Below are 27,708 nucleotides of genomic sequence, written 5' to 3'. Positions count from 1 at the left end.
ATTTGTCTAGTACTTCTAAAGTGACTCATAATCTAACACATTTAATTTAATAACTGTTTTGGAATGCACTTGATTGCCTGGTGTATCCTAGTGCAAAATCAATGCAATGTGATAATTGCTTTTAAGAGGGAAACCAAAACTTTAGAAATTTAACCAAAAATATTAACATTTCAGGAAGTGCTGACTCATGTAATGTGCATTTATGTTTGGCTCTATTTCTGTATCTGTAAAATGCTTCAAGTTCTGAAGGACTCCTGACAGGGACTGTACCCATACTTTTCAGCAGAATCTGTTCAATGCCATTTGTTTCTTCAAATTTTACTGTATTGGGTGAGACTTAAATGCTCACAGTCTACTGAAATACTAGGAATAGGACCTTCATCTTGACAAAAAAATATTGTCTCTGTGTAATGTCGTACTCTCAGTGCATCAGAATGTCTATATGAGGTAATTAACGAATTGAGTATTCTTAATTTTAATCTCTGTTTTTCATACATATGCTTTGATGTGTTCCAAGTAATATCTCAGCATGATTGTGACTCTTCTACATTTTTTCTATACAACAGGAGAGGACAGGATTCAGTGTTTGTGTAGAAATGTATCTTTGCTGTGTTGTGTGTATGCATAACAAATATGTGTGAAATCTGGCTTTATTTTCTATCATAAAAGAAACAGTAGCACCGAAAGCACTTTGTATTTCAAGAGGGTGATCCACCTGATCTTGAAGCAAATCCATGCACAGAACTCTGTTTTGTTTTTATGTCACTATTGGACTCCTGTTATATACAATTTAAATGTAAGAAATCACTGAGAAGTTACAGAGTTTTTCTGTGCTTTTCTCCTAGGTTTAGCCAGTATGTTAGGACTGGGCATTGTAGCACCTAATGCTGCTTTCACTCAGATGGTGACAACATTTGGCCTAGCTGGAATAGTGGGTTACCACACAGTGTGGGGTGTGACTCCTGCTCTGCACTCTCCACTCATGTCGGTGACTAATGCTATCTCAGGTGAGTAGCTGTGACACAGCTGTTTATTTCCTATTTGATGTAGGCACGGCTTCTTTTACTGGAACTTTAGACAAAAGTCTGCTGATACGCCTTTTAGAATACCAAAGAGCCTTGTAGTACTTAATTGAGTTTACTTTCATAAATAGCAAGGACTCCTGAAACATGGTCTTTCTGAGAGTATGATTTTTCAAAGGAAGGGCAAATGTGCTGCATAATTTAATTTTCATAAGTAATTTTTTACTCTTGACCTGTTTGCATTAAAATTTTGTTTTACTTGAGTGCTGCAGTCTGCTTTCATAGAACACATAATTCCTCCCATCTCTCCAGAACATTTCCCTGAAAATAACTTGTCTCTCATTTTTTTTGCATTCTTTTATTCTTCACCTCTAACTATGTGTTTTGAGAGAGGGGAAAAAGAAAAAATTCCTGAATTACCCGTAAGACTCATAACTCTATAAATAGGTAGGATTTTATATATCTGTGTTTGAGTACATGTGGCAGGTCACAAGTCTGATTTACCTTGATTGTTAAAAGCAAAATTTCTTTTATTGAAAAAGTACTTATAGGCTAACTCTGCTTGAGGTGCTGCTCTTTAAAACTACATTCATACACTTTTTTTTTCTTTTGGAACATGTTTATGCTGCTGAAAAAAACCATGGTAGTCTTTCTTCAAAGAGTAATGTGTAGAGTAGGGGTCAAAATTTGAGTTGGCTGATGTTTGTTTGACTGTTGAAGACGTATAGAGCCTTTTAAGGTTCAATAACACTTCTTCTCTTTTAAATAGGTCTAACTGCAGTTGGTGGGCTGGTATTGATGGGAGGACACTATCTCCCTGAAAACACTCCTCAAGGTTTAGCAGTGCTTTCAGCCTTTATCTCTTCAGTCAATATTGCAGGTATGACATGTTAGGTTTTCTCTTGAGAGTAATTTCAAGCACTTGTATAATTTTATAATTTTTTTTAGCTCTTTAATTGTATGGATTCCAGAAATAAAAATCTGGGAATAGGATCTGAGAGTTTTCATCAATATAAAGACACCACCCCTCCAATTTTCATATTAGTTATTGTATCTGGTTAACATACTCTGTAGAGTAACCTTTTTTTAGGGAAATATTTAAGTGTGCATTTTTCTTTTATGGTAAAATTTGGGTGATGATTGTATTACATATTATATTTTCCTGTATAATACGTGTAAGTGGCATAGAACAAAATTCTGCTTGTTTGAGCTTCAGAAGTCCCAGCTTCAATAATAAAAAAGATAGGAAAATGAGCAATGTGACTTATGAATACTGCTTTTGCTAGACTAGATAGAGAAAAGGACAAAGCTATAAACTCAGCTGTATCCTATAGTCAGTGTAGAGTATAGAGGCAGAGCAAGTCCTCCTTTTCTTCTGAATTTCTTCCACAGGCTAAGAGACAACAGGATCTAACCCTGATCACACCTTTGTTTCCTGGTGGTTTTCTAAGTTGCCAGCTTTTCAGAGGCTCTATTGGTGTCAGTTGCTAAAATGTGTGTTCATATGGTTTTACTACATATTTCTTACATTTTGGCATATGCTTAGTTTCAGATTTTATTTTTCTTAAGATTGTTCCTTTACTTTGGCCAGGTGGGTTTTTAGTCACACAGAGAATGCTGGATATGTTCAAACGTCCCACAGATCCTCCTGAATACAACTACTTGTACCTGCTTCCTGGTGGTGTGTTTGTAGGAGGCTATGCAGCAGCTCTCAGTGGTGGCTATAGTATTGAACAGGTAAAAGGTGACTTTATGGTTCCTAGCCCACTGTTCATTGTGATGTTTTGTGATGCCCACGCTGTCGAGGAGTAAATAAATAATCCAAGGTCTTTTCGTCAACTGCATATTCCCACAAGGCCAGTCTGAAGCTTATTAACTTTAAGTTTGCAATCATACTCCAGATGACGAATCTTCAAATTTTAAAAGCTTGGTGTGGTGGTTGCTGTTTGTTTTTGTGTAAAGCAACAGGTACTTTTATTTATTGGGCTGTTTTCCTAAATTCGAGCTGTGGCCTCACCGGTACCGAGTACAGGGAAATGATCACTGCCCTAGTTCTGCTAGCTATACTATTGCTGATAGTTCAGAACTATCTGAACTATTAGTTCAAATGTGCCATAAGCAAATTCTGAAACTATTCCTATGATGAACAGGATATTTAGCTTTGGATTTGTACTAGGGAAAAACTTGCTTCTGAACTGATGAGGAAAATTGGTTTGACACCTATTCATGCTGCAGATAAACAAAGGTCGTAAAGTGTGGGAAAAGTTTATCACATTTTAATTGGCCAAAATCACAACCTGTACAACAGTTTCTCACAGTCAGGAGTTTTGACTTCATTTAAGAACTGTGACTTAAACACATTCTGGAAAAATCAGCGCTTTTTTTTAATGATCAGAAATATTTTTAATAGTGATGCAATTTGTCACTGCTTTATGTTGATGGTTTACTTATTTTAAAGGTGATGTATCTGGGCTCAGGACTGTGCTGTGTTGGTGCCCTGGCTGGTCTGTCTACTCAAGGAACAGCTCGTCTTGGAAATGCTTTGGGTATGATTGGTGTTTCAGGAGGTTTAGCAGCAACTCTTGGAGGCCTTAATCCCTCACCTGAATTGTTGGCGCAGATGTCAGGTGCAATGGCACTTGGTGGTACCATAGGTATGTGTATGATATTATGAACTAGCAAGCTATGTTCTGTGCATGCATTTGTGCAAGCTATATATACATAAAATACTGTATAGCTTGCAGGTGAATTGACTAACTTACATTTGTGGCTTGTGCAGTATTATTTTGCAAATGTGTGGACAGAAAAAAATGACTTCCAGGGCTTTTATTAATGCTTCAGATTGTGGTAAAGAATGGGGAGACTGGTGGAAAATCAGGAGCACATCATCTCTATTAGGGAAGCTGGGTGTCCAAAGGTGAATGAGGTTGCCCAACTTCATGCTTGTGTTCAGTTCCTGACCGAATACTTCAAATTCCCTTTTCACACTGTGCTTTTGTCACAAAAAGCATTAAATTTCTCAATATTTAGTGATGCTTCTAAGAACATGATATGTTTTAATCTTCTGTTCTTCATGATACCCCCATGTACACATGTACAGCCTTCAGTTCAGTGCCATAGCGATTTCTAGTTGGAACAGTGTTGTGTGTGTGTGTATTCGTTGCACATTGAACCATGCTCCATTAATTTCTAGCTGAATTTCTAGATTAGTTGTGTTTTGTAAGACTTCCCTTCTGTTTTCAACTCTCCATAGGTCTGACAATAGCTAAACGCATCCAAATTACAGATCTGCCTCAGCTGGTGGCTGCTTTCCACAGTTTGGTTGGTTTGGCTGCTGTGCTCACCTGTGTAGCAGAATACATGATTGAGTATCCTCACTTTGCTACTGATCCCGCTGCAAACCTCACTAGGATTGTGGCCTATCTTGGCACATACATTGGTGGGGTGACTTTCAGTGGCTCTCTTGTTGCTTATGGAAAACTGCAAGGTGAGACCTTCTATTCAGAATTAGGTATTTGTTAAAGGTTTTTTTCCCCCCCCGAATTTAGCTCTGACTTCAGATTGCTGTGTAATTACAAAGAATGCCGACATTTTGCATCAGGTAAAGGTTTATATGTTTAATTCTAATGAGTGTACTTTTTTGTTTTTAATTATAGTTAATTTGTGTACAACTTTAGCTACGAAAGGCTGTCCTCAGTGATTATTACTGCTGTTCATTACTAAGTCATGTAAACTTCCCTCAGTTCATCTTTTCTAGAAATAAGTGTTGTTTTAGTATTGCTCAGATGCTACCTGATGCTTTTCCTCACATTGATTGTATTGAACTTTTATGATCACAGCTTTGTATTCCTGAACAGACATGTTAATTCAAACCCTGGTGTTACTGGATTCAGTGAGCACTGGTAATATTTATGGGATTTTGTTCTTAGCACTGCAGGCTTTGTTCAGGTGGGCAGCTTGCAGTATTGATTGAAGCTGCCTCACTTTAAACCATTCAGTTCACTGTTTATCTACTGTGCAAACTCTGTGCTCCATACCTCTTACTGTTTTAGTAAATACACTTTCTAAGTTAAATACTTGCTAATTCCTGATTCTTATGCACATGAACGTTCCTTATTGCATTTATTTTTGGTTTTGTAAGCATACAGCTTTTGAGAGACTCAGGTAATACCTTTACTAAGAATTTCAGGCTAAGAGCTTCCTGTTACTTGTTTTGTTGTTAGCTTTGCAATAGTTCCTTTGGGAAACATCTGGTCGCTGTCTTCAGTGTTTATGAGACCAGCCATTGAAGGAGGAAGCACGACATGGATGGAAAGCTGTCGTCTCTAATAATCTTTTGAAGTATTTGTCAGTAGTTTGTATTTCTGATTTATCTCTGCTAAGTGGTTATTTGTTTCTTCTCAGTTACATTTTTTTCTCCCTTCATCATACCCCCCTTGTGATTTGTGCGCATGTCCCTGGTGAACTTCACTGCCTGCTTCAGCCTACTCTCCTGTTTATTTCCTCCCCCCTCTCATTTTCATATCATCATGATATGAAATACTAAGCTTGTCTGTACTATTGAACTATCGATTCTATACTGTGGAAGAGGTAGTAGGTCACACACTTTGACTCCCAGTCCTGAGACCATCAGTTCCTTCTTCCTCTGAATTCAGCTAAATTTAAATGAGATACTCTGTCACTTCTGATGTAAGTAATTACTGAGGAACTTGCATTACTTCTACTCTTTGCCATGCTGTTTGGAAAAAAAAAAGCCTAGTATGAGAATAAATATGTGATTATCTTTTTAAACTGACTCACACCAATAGTGAACCCCTTTTTCTCTTTAAGTCTCTACCAGTGTGGGAAGCTTAAGAGGTCTGTGTACCTGTCTGTCCTTGAGAGGTCTGTCTCTCTTTTGAGAGACAGATTATATCTGTGTAGAAGTTCCAGTTAAAAGCTTGCTACTACAGTGTATTTTACACAACATGCCAAGACTTGGGATTTTTGAAGAAACATTTTTGAAGGAAAAATTAAAAGGCTTTTCAAGAGAAGAAGAGGTTTTTGTGACTATTCTAGAGCACTTTAGTGAAATTAGGAAGTAAACCGAGTTTAAACAGGAGTATTTGAGAATCTAGAGTGAGTCGAATGTTTTGCAGTTCTGAGTCATCACAAGGTGATGTCATCAGCCTCAACTAACTTGTTTTATCTTCCACCCCTCCCTTTTTCTCTTTTTAATTTTTCTTTTGCTGAGTTACTCAGCCTTCTCTGAGGACAAGAAGCAGGCTCTCCTGAATGCATCTGTCAATCTCTGAATGTGCGTTTTATTGCAGGTATCCTGAATTCTGCCCCTCTGCTCTTGCCTGGTCGACATGCACTAAATGCGGGATTGCTGGCTGCCAGCATTGGCGGAATGGTTCCGTACATGATGGATCCCAGTTACACTACAGGAATTACGTGCCTAGGTTCTGTGTCAGCACTCTCAGCCATCATGGTAAGTTGAGAAATTACAGAAGGTAAGACAAATTAAACAAGCAGTTTGTTCTCCAGCTTTGCAAGTTTCCTCTTAAGGATGCTATTTTACCCTCCTGAGTCACAGTTGGCATAGTGCCTGCCTGCGTGGTAACTTGCAGCAGCAGGTAGGAACTGACTTCCCCAAATCTAGCAGTAAACCAGAACTGTTCAAGAGAACAGGCGTGTATGTATATAATTACTTTTTTGCAACTATTGATTAATGAAGCGTTCTATATGACAAAATGATGGCTTAAAAGACTTTTTGGGAAATTAATGCTTAAAATACTTAAAAGAGCTCTGGATCTACAGTTTGTCATGATAACTTATTAAGATTATCCCCATGTGTAACTTCTTCCACTAACTCACACCGGTGCACACCAGTGTTGCAAAATTTACCCTGAATATTACCATTCTGTAAACCAATTCTTGCAAAGGCTGCTCAGTATGAATCCTTTAACAGTATGAACAATTCCAGAGAGCTGGTAGGATATTTTTGCAAGTAAAAATATGTGACTAAGCACAGGATGAGGATGGTGGGGTACCTTTCTGTACTCTCTCAAAAGGCAGAATTGGTAAATCCAGTCCTCAGGTCACAGCTTGAATAACTATACCTACACTGAGGATACTTTAGTAGGTTATTAAGTAACTTGATACTTGCCTAGAAAGTTTGTGGATGTCCCTATTGCCGGAAGTGTCCAAGGCTAGGGTGGATGCCTTGAGCAACATGATCTAGTGGATGACCTCTCTTCCCAAGGCAAGAGAGTTGGAACTGGGTGGATCTTTAAGGTACCTTCCAACACAAACTGTTCTTTGCTTCTGTATTTTTCATTGCTGCAAGAAGACTGTCTTCTCTTTTCTCTTTAGTCATAGCTTACATGGAAGTATTTTCTTTCCTTTTCCAGGGTGTCACTTTAACAGCAGCTATTGGAGGTGCTGACATGCCTGTAGTTATTACTGTCCTGAACAGTTATTCTGGATGGGCTTTGTGTGCTGAGGGCTTTCTACTGAACAACAACTTGCTGACCATTGTTGGTGCACTCATTGGCTCCTCTGGGGCCATCCTCTCTTACATCATGTGTGTGGTAAGAAGTCAACAGAAACTCTGGTTGTTTGCTGAATAATGAAAAACTTTATTCAACATGTTTTCTAGGAAGATAAGCCATTAGATCTCAAACTGTTAGGTCTTTACAGACTAGAAAATTCTTGATTGAAACTGTTGGACTACATGTCAGTTGTCTTTGTTTGGTCAAAACTGAGGACAGCCTTTGTATTAACTTGGGCATTGAGGGTTTGAATTTGGGCTCAAACAAGTATGATTACTTGTGCTCAACTGTTTTTTTCTAGTCATATACCTATGCAGTTTTGTTAAATTTAAGCTAAATTTAGTATTTAGCAGGAGATACTTAGATATCTCTTGTAGTGTGTACTGTGTTCCTTTAAAAAGCTGTTTGATTAGACAGTAATTTACAGTTTGTTTTTTGACATGCAGGAAAGTGTGCTACTTTCTTCATAGCAGCCACTTTGAAGTACCACGAGGTGGCAGCAGGCTTGCAGGATTTCACTGCTTTGCCAGTGTCTGTATCAGCAAACTTGAGCTTCAACTCTATATAAATTGTATTGCATTATTAGTAATGACCTCCTTTTATCTACAACATTTACATAGAAGTCTTGTTTTCAAAGATGTAGAGGTAATGATTTAAAGAAGACTGTTCACAGTACAACAGATGCCAAACTCCTGATTCTCTGTTGTGTAATCCTGTTTTACTTCTGCTCGCGTTCTTGCATGATCACTGTTGCTGTTCTCCTGTCTGATGTTTTCCTATGGTCAGTGCTGGCTGTCATCATTTGCTTCGTCTCAGCTGATAAATAGTGTTGTTACCATGTTAGGAATATTTAGTATCATTAATTTTTATCTTTCTTGAGGAACAATTTCAGAAAAGTTTAAAAAGGCATTTTTGTCCAGCTTCTTGAAGGTGAGCTCAAATGAACAATTCCAGGTATGAATGTCAAAGAATCTTGTTCTTTCTTGAACATTTTCTGTCTCCTTATCAAAAGGAGATGAGATTATGTGGCTCATATTTATTTGTATACATTCAGGACTTTAGTCCAGATCAATAGAGAGATGATGCTTATGGCTAACACAAGTATGAAAATCATGTTCTTTAAAAATCGAATTCTTGTGAAATCTTACTGAAAATATGAACTGTTTGATATATATTTACCAGTAGGCAACGTCTGTCTGTACATTGATTTTTCTTTTACCATCTCTTTTCCTTTTAAAGTTATTTTATTGCTAACCCTTCTTAGCACTCTTATATAAGAGAGTTTTGAAATACTTTCAGAGTTGCTTGGAGGAATCCAGATAAATAGGAAACCTGGGGGAGTAGTTAGCAAAATAGTTATGCAGTGACAGAGTATCTTTCCTCTAAATATTTCTCAGGACTATTTCAGGAAATCTAGCTTTTGAGGTAGTATTCTAAAAATCTTGTGCTGCTTTATATAAGCTTAGACAATTAGAGTTCATCAACCAGTAAAATGAAAATTATTTTGTATAATTTCTGCACTTGCTGGCCCAGCATTTTTAATTTCTGCTTTACTTCCTTTTACTTCCATTATTTCTTTTAAAAGCAATGTTATAATCAGGGAATTCAGTATCATTGTCTTGAAGCTGCATTTCAGGAGAAAACAATGCTCAAGGGTTTCAGTAAACTCTGCTTTAGGTGTTGCAACCTGTACTAATGAAGCAGCAGTTTTTCCCTCCCCTTTTTTGTTCTTTTTTTCCCACCCCCACACCCTTTAATATTACTTCTATCAAAACCAGTATATTTATTGAAACGTATCTAGTACAGGAGAGAAGGTATTTGTGGAAACATCTTAATGGTCGAAACCTTATTTTTACAACATTTTCGATTACTTTTTGCGATAAAACTGTAGTTTAACCATCCAAAGTCTGTCCAGCTGATCTCTTAAAGCTTCGGTTGATAAAATTGGCCAATATGGATTCCAATAACCACTTAGTTTTTGCACTCATACTGCTTTATTTTCTATCTGTCTTTCTTTGTACCTATTAGTAGGCTGAGTTAAGGACAAAGAATTTCACTTCAGATAGCAAAGGCCTGTACTGTTCACTTATCCTGTGAGTTGTGGCTCTTAAAACACCAACGCATCTTCTTCAGAACAGTTGGTTGTATTAGCATGTCCTTCTCCCTCCTTTTTTCCCCACAGGAAATACTTGATTGCAACTGTAGTGTTAGAATCACTGTGCTCAGGGATGGGGAAGAAGCTTGACGTTGAAGAATAACCGTTAACTGGGAGAATGAAACAGAGCAAGAGAAGGGACAAACAGTGTTAGCCTTATAAATTGTGGGCTGGCCCATCACCTATACTAGCTGTGTAGTTTCTCTGAACACAGTGGAAACCCTTGGAGTTCTTCAGGATCAGGTATTTGGTTTTCCCTGGACTGTAAGCTCCTGAGCATTGTCACCTTGTGTGCACAGCACAGAGGGCTTTTTGCTGGTTGGTGGATTATCAGTGAGTGCTGAATCCTGAACTTTATACCTCTATATTTGTGGTCTGTGGTGGTAAAGAAGGTGAAGGAGGCTATAGAAGAGTTTTCACACTGTCCCAGTGCTGAGCAGGTTTTAGCTGGTTAATTTTTGCTTGATAAGGTTTTTGCTCTTCTATACCATCCACTTTTTTTTCCGGACTTCCCTCTTGGAAGGCAGGTCATCTTGGCTCTTTGTGGTAGAGCCAGGCAAATGTGCTTCAATCTCCTGCTTCTCAGATTTCTGATAATACTTTAACTTTTTTTTCTCTCTGGTCTAACTGTAGTCCTTTGATTTAGATATGTGTATAAAGTGCTTTGCTTCTTGTTAGCTTATTGTGTGCAACATCTGAAGACGGTATTCTTCTGTCTAGACTGTCTTACCTGACACTTAACTGCTATAATATACTACATAGTCTGGTTGCTGTTTGGTGTTTTAATATTGTGATATATGTCAAAGGCAGTGTGTTCTTAGGGGACATGAGCTACTGGGTACTGCAGACAGTAGAGAGATGCTGATTTCACTGCATTTGTGTGCTTCCCTTACAGTATCTGAAATACTGATGACTTACCAGGACAAACAAAAGTTCTGTTGTCTTCACTGTGCTTATTTGCTAGATGATGAATTTCAAAGAATGGCATATCTTCTCAGGCAAAACACCTGTGAAATTGCATGATTTGAAATGTCGGTGGAGAATGGACAGCTGGAAGCATATTTTATGTGGGTGGTTCCTCCCACACATCTGTGTCTCTCCAGATCCATTCCTAAATTTTGTTGTGGTTTCTCAGCTAGTAGAGAAGATGTGTGTCACATATGCAGTTAAAGAAGCAATTTATACTGTTTCTTTCCTGCTTCTGAAGTTTTGTTTCCTGCAATTACAAGTTCTGCCTATTTCCAGTTATTGACAGATATTGCTTTGGGACCACACTCACAAGGAGACATGCCAGTGAAAGCATTTAGCCAGTGGCTTTTCTGGCTATGTGTCTAGTGGAGACAGATTTTCAGGATGTGTTCTTCTCTTAAAGCTCCTAGTTCAAATCTCTTGTTTCCCTTTGGTGCTCAGCCAGTAAGTAATGGCCCCCTTCAGTTCATTAAAATTTGACTACTTTCGTATGGCTTCTTAGCTGCTTTTTCTTTTCTGCCTTGTTGCTGTAAGAGTTTTGCTTCTGTACTACCTGTAGGAGCTTCGTGGTTTCCATGCTGTCGTTAGCAGTTCTGTACTCACATGTTGAATAGGTCAGGACCTATAGAAAATATCTTGCAAAAATTTAATGTGTATGTGTATATGTGTACGTAAAATTTTTTAAACAAATCCTGTCAAGTATGTTTTCTTTTATAGCCCTCCATTTTAAGAACAAAAAGAGACTAATATTTGCTTTTTGCTGCCTTGGGGAAGTGCTGGTACTTTCTTGTTAAATGTGTAATGTAATGTGTTAGAAGCTGGTGTTTGGTTATTGATGTGTTAAACTGTTGTAAGGAACCTGTTTTAAGAAGTTTTGAGTTATAAGAAGGCAAAACCAGCAGGTAAAGACTATTGTTGGGAAGTCTTTAATATTTTCAGAAAATATTTTCAGGAGTTCTTCATGGACTCTCACCATTATTTTTGCATTTTATCTTTATCTGATCAAAACCCTCTTGTCTTTCAGGCTATGAACCGTTCCCTTGCAAATGTGATTCTTGGGGGCTATGGCACTGCATCCACAGCTGGAGGGAAGCCCATGGAAATTACTGGGACCCACACAGAAATCAATGTGGACAATGCAATTGAAATGATAAAAGAAGCCAATAGTATTATTATTACTCCAGGTAAGACACTCTTGACTCACAAGATGTTTAGAGGATGTATTATGAAAAAAAAGACCACAAACAAACAAAAACCCAAACCAAACCAAAAAACTGTAGCCTACAGTGGCAGCATGGCAGCAGCATGTCAAATGTTGACTGAGTCCATGTGATTTGTTTTTGTTCCCAGCTCAGTTATCATTCTTCTTTGCAGAGATGTATGCCACTTCATTTTTCTTTATGTGTGTTTCTTCAAACTGTCATTTTTATTTGCATTTTAAATTCTTCAGGACAAAGACTCTCCTGTAAATTAAGCTTACACTGCAACAGCTGTACACAAAATTAATTGTGTTTCCAAGCACTGCCACAGTACCAGTGGTTTCAGTACATCTGTCTGTTAAGTTACTGAAAAGATTTTGTTTACAGTTTTCATGTACTTGCTTAATTTTGCATGGATTTATGAAAAAAAAGGCAGTACACTCATTTAAAACTTAGTTAATGTAAATACTGTAATTAAAGTAAAAAAAAAAGACTTGAAAACCAAAACCCTGAATTGTCTGAAACTACTATGTTGAGTGTAGGCTCATATTGTTCAGTAGCACACTCCCTGATAGGAAGGAGCTCAGTTAGGGAATAGCTCCATATTTCTTCAACTGAATGGCTTGACTGCTATGTTAAATTTATTTTAGCATTGGAGTGTGAAGAATGCTAAAATACAAAGTCATCTTTTGTTTTGCTTCAGCTTAAAAGGAAACATCAGTGAGTTAGGGTTTTAATTTGGGAAGTTACCTCTGTTTCCTGTAAAGCTTGCAGTCATCCTCAAGGAGTTTGCCTCTTTCTCCTGTGGTCAAACCTTGAGGACACCAATAATAATTTATACTCTTTGTATTTCTCAGGGTATAGCTGCTCTGATGAATTAGCTCAGACAGACTTAAAAGACCATATCCAGCTACTAGATTTGAGTTATGCAAATTCAAAATTCTCTTGAGGGTAGTGGTTGTGAAGTAACATAATACTAGCCACTCTATCAGTTTTTCAGAGTACTTGTCTGAAACAACCTTTTCTGATAGAGAAAGGAGCATGTATTTTTGCGAAGCTGAAATAAGTTGCTTTTGTTGTTGGACTGGCCAAATCACTGCACTATGAGTGGTCAGGAGATCAAAAAAGAGATGAATTATAGTGGTCAGGCTGTGAATATATGAGAATCTGATGTGTGTATTTTTTTAATTTATTTTTAGTTATAAGAGCTTCTGTTTGTGTGGAAGATACTCTTATTGTCTGCAACTAGTCTTTCTGCACCGAAACAGAAAAATAGCTTAAGATTTTGAAATTCTTTCAGGTTATGGTTTGTGTGCAGCAAAAGCTCAGTACCCAATAGCTGATCTGGTGAAGATGTTGAGAGAACAAGGGAAGAATGTCAGGTAAGTGCTTTCCTTGATGACAAGTGTTACAGTGTTCTGTTTCAGTTTGGTTTTTCTTTTCATTCCATTAAACCCCACTACAAGTAAGCCTTAGTTTTGGTTTAATATTTCTTTCAGCATTGACAGAGTCACAGAATAGTTGAAGGTAGAGATCTCTGGGGATTGTCTGATTCAGCCAGCCTCCTTGCTCAAACCAGAGTCACCTGGAGCAGATTGCTTAGAATTTTGTCCAGTTGGGTTTTGAACATCTAGTTTCCAGAGATGGAGACTTGTCAATCTCTTACAATGTTCAGTCATCCTTAGAGTAAAATAGGTTTTTCCTGTATTTCAATTTGCAACTGTTGCCTCTTGTCCATTCACTGGATACAACTGAGAAGAAACTGGCTCTGTCTTCTTTACTGCCCTTCATCGACATTTATACACAGTGATAAGATTCCCTTGAGCCTTCTCTTCTTCTCCCAGTTTTCAGCCTCTCCTCCTGTGGCAGGTACTTGAAACTATTGAGAACTTAGATGTACACTTATGGGATTCCCATAAGATTTTCTACTGCAAGCAAGGCTGTTATTACAGTTTTGAATATTGGATGGAAAGATTATTGGACTGCATGACACCAGTCCCATGAATTTATTCTGCTGGAGTGCTGCTCCAAAAGCAAAGATAATTCTTAGATTGCCAGTATTAGCCTCAAGTCCTTTCCTCCATTTTTTTTGTAGACCTTGTAGATACTGAAAGTACTAGAAAGCAAACAAGATGCCTCCCCTGCTGATTGTTCGAAACTTTGCTTGGTTTCTAATTATGATAACTTAATATTTTAAAATAAGTTGAGTCTCAGTTTTTATTTCAAACAAGATATTTGGGCAGATGGTGGTTAGCCAGACTTATTCTCTGACTTCCATGTGTTTATTTCAATTAGATGGTGACTTCCCTCTGGAGTCAGTACTCTAGTAGTTAATGTTTTTTGCTTTTATTTTCCTTCTTCTGCTACTTTTTGAACCTTATTGAAAAGTTGCATGTAAGCTTTTTGCAGTGTGTTACAGCATCTGTTGTGATGGATAACAGCAGAATTGTAAGGTTTAGCAGCAATTACTTGTTAGTGTTTAGCCAGCATGTTGCAGTTTTGCATATAAAATTGCTGTATAGATGTGTTTGTTCATGGATACATGAGAAATGAGGGGGTGTGGTGGTGTATTTGCTTCCTGAAGCAGTTCTCTTCACACCTTGTTTTTCTCCATGTTTAGTGAAAGCTGTGTGTGTGTCCAGATTGCATTAAAAAATTTGAAGACTCCTTGTTGTGCAACAAGAAAACCCGTTTGTGGCTAATGCGATGACAGTATTGTATACTTTTGTCTTTATTTCAGTGCTTCTGTGGGGGAGAGCTTTTTTTTTCACCAACCTTGGTGAAATAAAAAAATACTGTTTCTTCCTTTTATATTGGCTTTACAGGGTAGAAAGGTGAATGAGTCCTTGAAATAAATGGCTTATACTTGAAATGAGTCAATTTCAGGAAGGGATCACTGCAGTGGTTACCTAGTATTTTAATGAAATAAATCTGTATTTACACTTTGTGGTAATTCAGGCCTTTCATCACTTTGTTGAGCTCCCACGGTGTTCATTGAGTGCAGCTGTTGTCCTCTGGTTTCAGTAGGCCTGGAGTGCCTCGGGACCCTAAACCACTCGCTGTCCAGATGTAGTGACGCTCTCACACATACGCTGTGGAGGGGTGCCAGTGTGGACGTAGGATTGCATCAGTCTGTAATGCCCACTGTGTGTCAAGAAAAACTGTGACTGTCATATGGTCTGGTTTTTTTGCTTCATGGCTCACCATTGATCCAGAGGAGCTGTTGTTTTCATTTACTCTGCCTATAGCCATAACATTCTCAGTGAATGCATATTATGTAACATGACACATAACCTTTGACTAGGGTTTAAATTTAGAAATACAGGAGAGTTCTGGGAAACTTTAGACTGTTTTAGTTACTCAGTTGCATAGCTAACGTCATTGCTCACTTGAGATGCTCTTGCAGCAGATCACATCTTTAATGCATTAGTAAAGTCACATAGAAGGTTGGATATTACTGAGCCTAGAGTATAGCTTTGCCCTGTTATGGAGGGATAAAACAACAAAACTTTTTATAGGCTAAATCCTGTAGCCCTCAGAATCTATTGGCCTTGGAAAATGGCTATTCTACAACTAGTGTTGTATTTTTGCAATGTCAGAACTTAGTAAATTGCTGAAAATTCTTGCTTTACCCAAGTTTGTCAGCCGCAAGTTGTGTTGTTTGTAGGAACCTAATTATGGAATTCTGATTTTTTTTCTATACAATAGAATTATATTCTGTAGTAGTTCTGCATATAGATATATAATTACTCTCTAAAACTGTATACATTCTCATATGCGTGTGGGTTATTGATGCTCTCCATGTCCACATCAAATTATCTGTCCTACCTTTTGCCACAGTATGACATTCTTAAGATATTTTCTATTCAATGTGTTTTGTTTTCCTGCACAATAAGTTCTTTATGAGAAAAATGAATTTTAAGATGAAAGGACATTTAAATTGCTTTTTATAGACTTTCTAAATAATTTCATAGTAAATAAGTTGATTTTCTGGTAACTCATAGTTGAGATTGATGCACATTACCTCTTTAACAGGCTTTCAAAATAGTTGCTAATAAATTAGTGTTTTTGTTTTTTTTTTAACCTACTTTTATAGATGGATATCTTGAAGGACTTGAATTTCTGTCTTCTGATGCTGGAGAATCTAATAATTTTTAAGCATATGGAAACTAGTTTTTTACGTTTTTGAAAACATGGTAGTACTGATTTAGTGTTGTACCTGCCTTTTTTGATTTTTTTTTTCCATTGATACCTCAAAGGCTGAGTTTTAAATGTGTTCAGAGCTCTGTTCCCCCTCCTCCATTGTTCTAATTTCTTGGAAGTAATAGAACATGTGAATGATATCAGTTACACATTTATCTACAAATTAATAAATAAAACTGATTAACTACAACTGTTTAATTATATCAGTTTACAGTTATGATTCTTTGTGGCTCTACAGGAAAATTTAGAAGAATTTTAAAGCATGAGCTGTTGAAATGCTGTCCTAAGCAGTCTTAACATACCGTGTATCTCAGGTCTACAAGATGGAATTTACTGTCACTGATGAATGACAGCATAAGAACATTGTGCGCTAATACAAGTTTCTGGGAAGCTGAATTATACTTAATATGAAGACACAAAGTGTGTACATGTGTGTCAGTTCTTGGTTGGTTTGCTATAATCAAATTAACTCTGTGGGTACTGAATTATTAATGTTGCAAATGAAGGGACAGGTGGAGTCCAGCAGATCTCTTAACTCCACTGCCTTACTGGTGGTGTAGTTAGAACTAGCAAACCTTGCTGTACCTGATCTGCCTCTGGAAGGATGCAGCTGTAGCTGTGTGCTCCTGTACGTGTGCCATTGCTTCCACTGGGGTCAGCTCAGCTCTGGGTGACCTCACTAGGTCCGTGTGTGATGTTTTGTGGAAGCAGGCTCTACTTTTTTCCCTGTAGTTGGGCTCTTGGGAGGATTATTGCATAGAGCTAAGGTCCATTTGGATCTTGCCTCTGCTATGATAAACCATAGTGGTTGGAAATAGGGAACCAATATCAGAGCCCTGTTTAAGTATGCTTAATTTAGCTAATCTAACTCAGTTTAAATTTAACTGACCTGATTGATTTTGAGGCGTATGTTGCCTCAGGCATGAAACAGGTCTAGGCTATCTAGGCTAGCTGTATGTTTTGATTCTAGTAATCTACAGAGTTATCCATAAGGTGTGATGAACATGATTGTGAATATGTGTTGTGGGTTAAGATTTCTGCTTGGTTTATAAACAAACCAGCCAACCTACAGGAGTTCCTGCATAACTAATACTAAAAGAATATCAAAGAAACTTCGCAAGTTTTCACTTCAAAGCATTTTTACCATAAAACATGTCTCTCTTTTAAAATAATTTCCATGTTGAATTTTTGAATAAGAATGAGGTTCATATTTTGAACATCTGGGAGAGCATATGTAACAAAATGTTCTGCTGTAATGCACACAGCTTTGAAGAACTGCTGCTGTTGTGAGTTGGGAGCAGCCTTTATTAGACACGTTGTGATCCATCAAGGATTTTGGGTGTCTATTTTCCATGGTTACCTGAATTCTGAATTCTGCTTTGTATTGGACAGGCTGATTTCACTCCAGAAATGTGTAGATGTTACCTTTTGACATAATGAAAGCCTCAGATAAGCACATATTTTTTCATTATTCTTTTTGACATTCTTGCATATCCAATTACAAGTAGTACTGGCAGGCTACTGTCATATTTGGTTAACAGGCTCTTAGAAGCAGACTTCAATATTTGTCCAAAAAAGCTTTTGTATGAGCAACTTTCTCAAACTTCGTGAATACACAGTATGTGGTTTCAAGCAGAGTCTGTCAGAAGTCTTTAACTACTGCCATAACTCTTCCTGAATGAAGATAATTTGTCCCTTTCTTTCCTTCTTTCCTTGCCTCTTGCCAGGAATGGTAAAGTCAAAGGTGAAATTTATTCTCTTGGCAGCCTAAATTTTGGCTTTCCAGCCCTTGAAATAAAATTGTATGTGTATATAGTATTTAATAGAAACATCACAAGTATTTTGTTTTGTGTATTGCCAAAGCAGCTTTGGTCACAAAGGCACTCAAATAATTTTATTAGACACAAAAGAGAATTTTGTTGGAAAATCTGTTTTCACTGCCAGAGGAGTGATGAGTTTTCTCAAGGGTACTTCAGAATAAGAGTTCTCCTACTTTACTGCAAGTGATTGAATTTGGTGTACTTAAGGTCTATCTGCAGTACTACACATGGCTTGTATTACTGAGTCAGTGGTGTGAACCGTAAGCTGTTTGTAATTTGTCCTATTTGCTCTCCTTTTTCTGATTCCAGGTATTATCCTTTGCAACAGGATCCCAAATGTTTACTAGCTGAATACAATCTATTGTCTTTGTTTCTTTAAAAGCATTTCTTTTAAAGCCAGGTTTTATCCTGCTGTTTGGTATGGACCTTAAGGTTGTAGTATATCTAATACTATGTGGATTAATCATATGTCCTTAATTTTGTTGCTGGAGTTCAGTTGTCTCATTTTTGTATTGTCTTAATGTTGTCTTAATGATGGAGCTCTCAGTTGCCCTTTTAAGGATGTATTTGCACAGTGTTAAATTCACAAGTGATCTGTGTTGATTGGACTGTGACTTGTGGTCAATCAGTGATGTTATCCATTTCCATCACAGTAGAGTTGAAAATAGAAATGTATAACAATCTGTCTGTCATGGCAAGTTGATTTATCAGTCTTTCTTTCCTTTCTGAAGAAGTCTGAAGTGCTTTTATTTCATTCCCGATTTTTTTTGATTTCTGCTCAGAAATTTCTGTTCCAAAATCCAAGAATTCAATAATCCAAATTTACTCTTGACTATTTTCCTTCTCTTCCAAAGGACGTATAGGCTTCCTCATTGAACATTTATCTTTAGCCCCCTACAACATTCGTCTGATGCACTTCTGGTGTGCTTGCAGTCAGCATACATCTGGTGATAGCTCCAGAGCTGGAAAGGCAGAAAGTGCACAGGACAGTAGACATGGATTTACCTTGCTTATAAGGGCCAGTAGATGACCAGAAGAGTATAATATGCCAACACAAAATAGATTTGCTTCTAACCAAATATGGCTTTGATAGTTGCAGCTAAATCAGTTTAACATCTTCATTCTGACTTTTTCCTTACAAGAATGATATGCATGCCTGAGCAACCCTGGCTTGCCACCGTGTTGTCTGTCTGAAGTTTTATTAATTCATAAGCAGTGTCCTTTGTCTAAGTTGTTTTTGAGCGGTTCTGAAAACATTTTTTAAATGGTTATACTTAAACTTTTACAGTTTCTTAGCTCTCCACCTTCTCACTCCCCCTCCTTTTTTTTTTCCCCCTTTTCTTTTTCTCCTAAGGTCAATCATGAGAAGAAAGTGGCATGTTAACCTAATTCAGCAAAACATTGTCTTGTGCTTGGTGACTTTACTGTTGGATTGGAGTGCTAGACTGCAATAACAATACATACTCTAGAGACACCTGAGTCAATAAAGATCATTTGCCAAGGGCATTTCTAGATCTAGGAGTGGTTTTGCTTCAGAAAGGCAGCACGGCCTTTTGTCTTTTTCATGAGGAGTATTACACTGTGGTGATTTTATTTAGTCTGCAGTGATGTAAGGGATCTACAAACCATATTAATGTGGGTGGCAGTTTTGCAGCTAAAAGGCTTATTTGTAAAAGTCCAGAAGTATCTGTCACAAGATTTTAAATATGGTACTGCTTGGAAAGTGAACTGTTGAAGTTTAACCATTTTATTTTATTTGATTAATTCACGTGTGTGCTCATATGTAAGAACTTCTCAGCCTTGTAGGTCACTGGTGACAGTTTTACTGTATAAAACAGAGCGGTCTGTATTTATTAACGGAGTTGGACTTTCTTCCCTTTCAGGTTTGGTATTCACCCTGTGGCTGGCCGTATGCCTGGTCAGCTGAATGTACTGCTAGCAGAGGCTGGTGTTCCCTATGATATTGTACTGGAAATGGATGAGATCAATGAAGACTTCCCAGGTTAGCATGTGAGCCATACGTTTCCAGTAGAGTGGATGATGTATTTGATTTTGGTTTTGTATCGCACAAGGATTTTAAAAATAGAAAATCTCAGTCAGGCCATTCAGTTTCACTTTGTGCCTCTGGTGATGGCATTGTAGAGGACAAGAGGTCTGTCTTTTTTTTTGTGAGGAGGGTGCATTTTGTTTTTTAATTGCTTGTAGCTGTGACAAATGCTGGGTCATTATTATCTCTGTTACTGCCCTAGTCCCTGTAGAGGAAAACTGTTGCTCCTTTTTTAGGTCAGGTGTTGTGGATGGCTTGATCCTCTCATATCTTGCAAACCTGTATAGCATTGTGCTGGCAACCTTTTGGTTTTTTACATCTTTATTTAAAAATCAGAAAGTTGCTGGTAAAAGGTTTTTCAGAAGAATATTCAAAGGAAAAGCCAGGCACCAAAAATTTGAAAGTGATGATACTATGTGTGTATACAAACACATTTAAATATTAAAGGATTTAAATTTTTGTGTGACCCAGTGGTCTAATGAGTCCCTTGGAATTGGCTTGTGGATGCTTGCAGTTTGCTGGAGGTAGCTGGGAGCACACTTGAACTCTCACCTGGTATAAAATATTTGTGTGAATGATGTCCTCATAAATTTTTGTAGAATACTTAACCATTATGGGTTCTTCTGCCTGTAAAGATCAGAATTAACACAAAAATGTGCATCAGCCTCTGTGTTCAGATTTCAGATAATTTTTCATCAGTGTTATTTTCTTTGTCTTGCTGCAGAAACTGACTTGGTCCTCGTAATTGGTGCAAATGATACAGTTAATTCAGCAGCTCAGGAAGATCCAAACTCTATCATAGCTGGAATGCCAGTTCTTGAGGTCTGGAAGTCCAAACAGGTGAGATTAAGAGAGTTGTGTTAGGACCTACCTTAGGTAGCATGCTTTTACAAACATGGTGGATAAGCTAGAAAGATTCTCCCACTGTTCTGGTTTCCATGAAAAGCTTTTCTCTGAGTTGTCCAGCAAAGCAGTCAGTGCTTTGCAAGTGTGATGCACTGCTCATGATTTTATAGTCATCATCAAGTGCTTTAGCGAGACTACTGACAACTGCAATAGAAAAGACCAATGAAAGTGCTGCTACTAGAATATGTCATCAGAATACATAATGTCCTGCTCACCTGCAGCCCTGAAGCATTTTATACAAATACCTATTTTTTTAGGTTTATAGGAAATTTGATTGACAACTTTAATATTCAGGTAGAAATACAAGAATGGATAATATGCTTAAATAACAAATAACAATTAAAAAACAACCCCTCCAAAAAAAACCCCCAAACCACAAAAACCCAAAACAGTGAGTGGCTGAGTTGAGTAGAGAGCTTAGTCTGTCCAGGTTGAACTGACAAGTTTTGTTTCTTAAGCAGTGTCATCTGATCCAAAGTACATAGACTTGTGTTTCTTTGATGTGAAATCTTTAATATCTTTTTCTGAACCCAGCTGACCCTCAGTTCTTCTGTAGGTTAGCCATTCATGTACTCAGCCATAGACACATAAATTTGTCAGCAGTGTTTGTAGATGTGTGTTGCAATTTGAGATATAAACACGAATGTAGTTACAGTTGGTAGAGCTTTACAGTTCCTCTGCTGAAGGTGCCATGGTTAACATGTTTTTGAAATTGATTTGGATATCAATTTGTCTGCTAAATTAAAATCTGAAATACAGCTTATAGCAGTGAGCATCTGGTTTTGGCCAGGGATGTCTATTCCTCTTCCTTTGTTTGTGGAAGCTGGTTTTTTGTGGTCTTTGCTTGAGGGAGGATGGTGGTTGTTTTTTGCTGTTTCAAATATGAGCTCTTTATGTGCAGGTCATTGTAATGAAGAGATCTCTGGGAGTTGGTTATGCAGCAGTGGACAATCCAATCTTCTACAAACCCAATACTGCCATGTTGCTGGGAGATGCCAAGAAGACTTGTGATGCCCTGCAAGCGAAAGTCAGGGAATCGTATCAAAGCTAAATACTGATTTGTGTTCTGTTTATGTTTGCAACCACAGTTTTGTCAGAGAGGTCATGGAAAACAAGAGGTAGAAGAATCTCTCATTGTTATAAGGCAGCTGGCTTTTGGAGAAGACTGCATTGACTCCTAGGAGATGTAGTTTGGTCAGGGGATATGGACATTTATAAAAAAGATGGGCAGATTAGCCCTTCGAACTAAATCTCCAGTAAGGCAATGCATTAAAAAATGAAAATGTGCATTTTAAGGTTAACATTTTGCTGTTACAAGAAGGAACTAATAACTCAGTCATCTTTAAGTAGTTACTGACTTCCTCCTTCTTACTATCTGTACTTCTGTCATGGAAATTCACTAAAAAATGCTGTGCCAAAACTGTATTCAGTCTTATCATCAAAGCGGTATTTTGGCTGGTATGGACAAAACAACTGTTGATTTTATCAAAACTTAAAAATAAATTTCAAACAGATGCAAGCAGAAGTAAATCCTTGCATGTCCCTTTGAACTCAGGACGTTCTAGCATAAAATAGATGCTTACGGGATTTGAGATTCTAAGCATTACGCTTTTTTTCTTTTGGGGATTGTGTGGATGCTGTGAATCAGGAACATTTTAGAAAAGTTACTTTTCTTTAAAATACGGTTCCAATTTTTTTATGGTGCACGCTTATGTTAAACGAAACACAGGATTTCAGGCACTTGCCAAGTAATCTTCAAGTCTGACAAGGAAATGTACATTTACTTGCACGGCTTAACTATTTTAAGCAACTGCTCAATTCTCCATCTTTTCCAGTCGTTGCCTTTTTAAGTGTCTGAGATAAAAATGCAGTCCAGTTCTGCACAGACAGAACATCTTGCATACCTGATCTGTTCACAGAATTTGGACCACAGTGTTTCAGTTTGTTCACTGAGACTTTTAATTGTATTCACTACTTGAAAATTTAGTGATGCTTTCTCAATTAACGTTTTTGTAATGCTGGAAGAAACACTTTTGAACTCTCCCTCTCTACTCTGCTATTGTGAGACCCCACCTGGAGTGTTCTGTTGAGCAGCTGGGCCCCCAGAACAAGAACAATGTTGACCTGTTAGCGCAAGTGCAGAGGAGAGACACTAAGTTGATCACAGGGCCCAAGCACCTCTCCTATGAAGACAGACTGAGAGGGCTGGGGTTGTTCAACCTGGAGAAGAGAAGGCTCTGGGGAAACCTTAGATCACCTTCCAGTTCCTAAAAAGAGGTCCATAAGAAAAATGGAGAGGGACTTTTCACAAGAGCTGATAGTGATAGGACAAGGGGGAATGGCTGCACACTAAAAGAGAGTAGGTTTAGATAAGGTATTAGGAAGAAATTCTTCACTGTAAGACTGGCGAGGGACTAGAAAAGGTTGGTCAGAGAAGTTGTCGACTCCCCATCCCTGGAAGTGTTCAAGGCCAGGCTGACGGGTAACGTGATCTAGTGGAAGTTTCCCTGCCCGTGGCAGGAAGTCTGGAACTAGTCCCTTCCAACCCAAACCATTCTGTATTTAAGATGCTGGAGTTTATTAGATTTTTTTCTGAATAAATGAGCTATTGTTTGGACAGCACAGAAACATACTAAACTTAAAATCCAGTGTATTTGATTATTTGATTATTCTCACTAATCTAATTAAAAGCACTGTTAAATTCCCAGCATAAGTCCAACAAAGTTAAATTATGACATGGATTGCTGTTTTGCTTTTATTATATTAAGTATACTTGAGTGAAACTCAAATATTTGCCTCATAAAATGAATTTGTCGTATATCCATAATGTTTTCCTAATGATGTGACAACTGTCCATGGTGATGAAGGCTAAGTAGAACTAGCTGTGCTTGTGTTAGAAAGCATTCATACCTGGGGAAGACAAACTGTTATGGATAAAGTCTTGAAATTAATCTGTCTTGCTTGATAGAACATTTTTTTCATTACACCATGCACAGAGACCTCATATAAAATACCGTATTTCTTCTTGGCTACCTCTGTTTTTATGTGAAGATCACCTAAAACACAGACTTTGAATAGGTAATGCATTAAGAAATGTAGCAATATACAAAAGATCTACCCTTTTTGCAGATCTCTTTTATATAATTTGACATAAAAGTTATCATGCAAGCATTAATATGCTGTATACTGCAGGAAAAGACTTGTAATTTTTATTTAAAACATCATGGCAGCTATATTTGAATGTAGCACCTGTGGCCTCTTGATTTCATTGTATTCAACTTTTCCTTCAGGTCTGCAAACACTAGGGAAATGGAAGAAGAAGAAAGATAAGGAAATAATCCTCTATCTCTCTCCCTCACAACTGAGAAGAAAAAAGTAAAAAGGGAGATTTGAAGGGATCTAAAATCCTAAAGTATTCATTTTTGTCATGCTGAGGTATCTAACTGCAGTATACATCATGTCTCTGCTTATGGGTAGCTAATAAAAGACCAAGCTTTTCTTTAAAAAATAGCAAATAACAAGGGAGGGGGAACAGTTTACTTTGTATTTGGAAAAAACCCCACACTATTACCTTGGATGGGAAGTACAGTGTTACCTTTAAAATGTGCTTTACCATGGAACACCAGGTAATTGTTAAAGTGCTAATAAAAAGTCAGTTGTTTTTCTCTGTTGATCACTGCTTCTGTTCTCTCCTGTTGTGTTTCCTGAATAGGTAACTGTATCTGAAAACAGATCCAGTTCAATCAGATTGCTATAGGCTTTGATTTGAACATCCTGGTGGAGATGTCACAGCCTCACTGTCATTGCAGTGTTTGATTCTTCCAGTTGGGAACGGATTATTTTTTTTAATTGTAATTAGAATTTCCTTTTTAATTTTAATTAGAATTTCCTTTGATGAAACTACCTGCAACCTTGCAAGACTAGTTTGCCCAGTTGTTCAGTCTCCATCAACATTTCGTACCCTCTTACAGGCTGACATGCTCCAAAGTCAGTGTAAACATCTCAACTCCTCTATCTCTGCAATACATTAATTGTGCAATCATCCAGACAGTTCCTCCTGCAATACCCAGCTGGTGTTCCTATCTTAGGCAAACCATACTGAACATCAGAGATGGGTGAAAGGGAGGGAGATGGAGGGTGTGTATGAGGAGGCTGCAACGAAAACAGAACTAAAACTAAGTATCTTTTGCCATTGTCCTACTCTTCTTGAGCCAGTGACTCAGAAATTTAAATTTGTAAAATGTGCTATTTCTAGCAAATATGCTGCTTACTTTCTATCCTGAGAGGTACAAAGTTTGTTTTTGCGCTGTTAAATTGGCTTTGAAATTTTCTGTAAGTAGGGGAATTTTACTGAGTACAAAATGACAAGGTTTCAATAATGTGATCAACTAATCTGTTCTATACCTGAGCAGTGCAGTTCAAATACTCATTTAAGACTTGCAATGAGTATTGTTCCATCAGTGTTGAAAAATAAATAAATAATTTACAGATCGTAGTAGGTTGCATAATGTGACTGCTCTGTAGCTGCCCAGAGGATGTATTACGTTACTGTTTTAGGCTAATGTGATACATGGTTCTTCCTGAAAGGAAGATATGTACTTAGATGTTTTCATAAATGGGCTTAGTAATATTGAAAGCTCCAAGTTCTCAAAAGGTGATGTTTTGGAGAAGCATAAACAATCCTAAAACATTAATTGAAGGTATTACTTGAGAAATTAAGGGACTAATTTATAGCCCTTTTTCCAGGGTGATCAGCCTAATGACTTGTAAGGAAAGAGCTTTTTCTGCAGTTGCAAAGGTAGTGAGGAATGTTAGCTAATGAGGAGACAGCAAACAGAAAAAAGTGATAGAGGAAATGTAACTATTCTGCTTTCTCTATTTCACTTTTGCCTGGAGACAGATTTTCCCTGAAAATGAGAGGGATTGTACTCTTTAACAGAACACGTGCTTAGGAAGTTTGTGTTCTTCCCTTAATGACAGTTCATCAGTTTTATTTTTCCCTGTATACTACAAGACTGCATGTAGCCCAGTACATCACTCTGACACCTGGCACTCCAGAGTCCAATTTTCTGCACAGCATATATAAATTATATATTAATAACAATTTTTGCACACTTGTTAGAGAAATGGCTTTCTGAATTCTACATCACCAATTTTTAAATTCACACCTCTTGACACTTTTTTTGAACTCTGTAGACTTCTGCAAAGCAGTTTTAGTTTGACAAGGATATAGAAAATAGCTATCAAACCTTATTTAGCAACTGCAACTCTTTTTAGAATATTATGTGAATGAGGCACAAAATATGTCTGTTATTCGTTTTGATAATAGAGTCAAAGCGGGTCAGACAAGGGGGAAGGAAATTGTGTGTCAGAGAATTAAAATAGTCATGCTGCAGAGATCAGACCTTTACCTCACATATGAGTATGGCTTTAAAAATAGTGCTATACCTGATGGAGTTCTGTTACATGTTCTGAGTATGACATTTACTAAGTGTGATGTTTTGCAATTAGACGTGAGACTGGGAAGAGGCCCTGTGTCTATCCTGCCCTTCTTTTCCTGCCCCAACTTGACAAAACCCATAAAACTGGTTATTATCCAGCCATTTTCCCATTAAAGGAAGGAAGCAACAAAGGAACTGGAGGACAGAAGGGCTAAAGGGGCTTCACACTCAGTAAGAAGTGTCTTCTGAAAGAAGATTGAGGTTGAACTCTAGCACAGCATGAAATTAAGTTATTCTATTACATGGTCAGTCTAACCTATAATTTAAAAAATCCATAGCAGAATAGAAACTAACAGCTAGTGAACATAAAAAGCTCAAGCAGATGTTAAAGCTGTCTCATGGCAGTAATAACTAGCAGTTGCCTATTCCCCCTATTAAAATATTACAGATGTGGTAGGAAAAACCATTTGATTTTCTGATTCTACACTCTCAGAAGCTCATTGTTACAGGCCATGGTACAATGAACTCTAGTTTTCAAGAGTTTTATGGTGGATTTGTTAATGTACGGACACAAAACATAAAGTCTCTTAATTTATAGGCACATCAACCATTCTTATTTTTCATCAGCATTTTGTCCCCAAACATATCTATTGAATGTTAGTTTAGTGAACCATATAATTTGAGGTGACTGAATTATAAATTGAATTTTAAAAACAGAGGACTGTAACCAACAAATGCAACGTGCTAAGCATCACTATAATTTTTGTGTTACATTCCTGATGTGACACTGACTTCTTTTTTTAAGTTTTCAGAGATATCATAAACCACACTTTATACGTGGCCTGTTTGATCTGTGAAAAGTGTTAAGTTCTTCCATGGAGCCGCTGAACTTCAGCTGTAGACCTCAGAACCGTTTCTCTTTCTGCAGGGCAATGTAGCAAGAAGCATCTGTTGCCTTTTTACCTACTTGTTCCTTTTTTTGTTTTGTATGAAATTATTATGGCATTTGGTATTTAAATGCTAACTCTCACTAAGGGATCTAGTTTCTGTTGTCCACCTTGGAAACTAGTCACCTTTGCATGTTTTTTATGGAACTGATCTTAGAGGAAAAGAGAGGGAGCTTTCCATCTCTGCTGGACCAACCGTTGTGGTTGGTTCTAAAATGTTACTTTCCTGCTCTAACATTTGTTTTCAAATACAAATCTGTCTCATTTGTCTTTACTGTGGTGATGGTGAGGCACTGGAACAGGTTGCCCAAAGAAGTTATGGATCCCCCAACCCTGAAAGTGTTCAGTAGTATGGCCAGTCTTTGCGAGCGAAGATTTGGGAAAGGTCATTACCCTTCGAACCTGCGCAGTGGATTTTTTAGGTGAGACACAGTGTGCGCTGAACTGAGCCCACCCTTTAATC

General features: G+C 37.6%; 1 protein-coding gene across 7 annotated transcripts in view; it reads left to right on the top strand.

Moving 5' to 3' along the window:
- Positions 1-24,530, top strand: part of NNT (nicotinamide nucleotide transhydrogenase) — a 41,061-nt gene extending 16,531 nt beyond the window's left edge. For all 7 annotated transcript variants that reach the window (XM_051804729.1, XM_051804730.1, XM_051804732.1 and 4 more), the window contains 12 exons: positions 846-1,007; positions 1,792-1,902; positions 2,614-2,759; positions 3,481-3,676; positions 4,276-4,509; positions 6,335-6,495; positions 7,418-7,597; positions 11,707-11,866; positions 13,182-13,263; positions 19,788-19,906; positions 20,676-20,791; positions 21,759-24,530. In XM_051804729.1, coding sequence (XP_051660689.1) covers positions 846-1,007; positions 1,792-1,902; positions 2,614-2,759; positions 3,481-3,676; positions 4,276-4,509; positions 6,335-6,495; positions 7,418-7,597; positions 11,707-11,866; positions 13,182-13,263; positions 19,788-19,906; positions 20,676-20,791; positions 21,759-21,908 — 1,817 coding nt within the window. In that variant the 3' untranslated portion in view covers positions 21,909-24,530. The remainder of the gene's footprint in view (positions 1-845; positions 1,008-1,791; positions 1,903-2,613; positions 2,760-3,480; positions 3,677-4,275; positions 4,510-6,334; positions 6,496-7,417; positions 7,598-11,706; positions 11,867-13,181; positions 13,264-19,787; positions 19,907-20,675; positions 20,792-21,758) is intronic.
- The last annotated feature ends 3,178 nt before the right edge of the window (positions 24,531-27,708 follow it).

Source organism: Manacus candei, unplaced genomic scaffold (assembly GCF_025592945.1).
Source record: "Manacus candei isolate 608988 ecotype Guabito, Panama unplaced genomic scaffold, ASM2559294v1 h1tg000061l, whole genome shotgun sequence".
NCBI classification, from domain to species: Eukaryota; Metazoa; Chordata; class Aves; order Passeriformes; family Pipridae; genus Manacus; species Manacus candei.
Note: the sequence above shows the minus strand (reverse complement) of the source record. Positions and strands in the feature narration are given on the sequence as shown.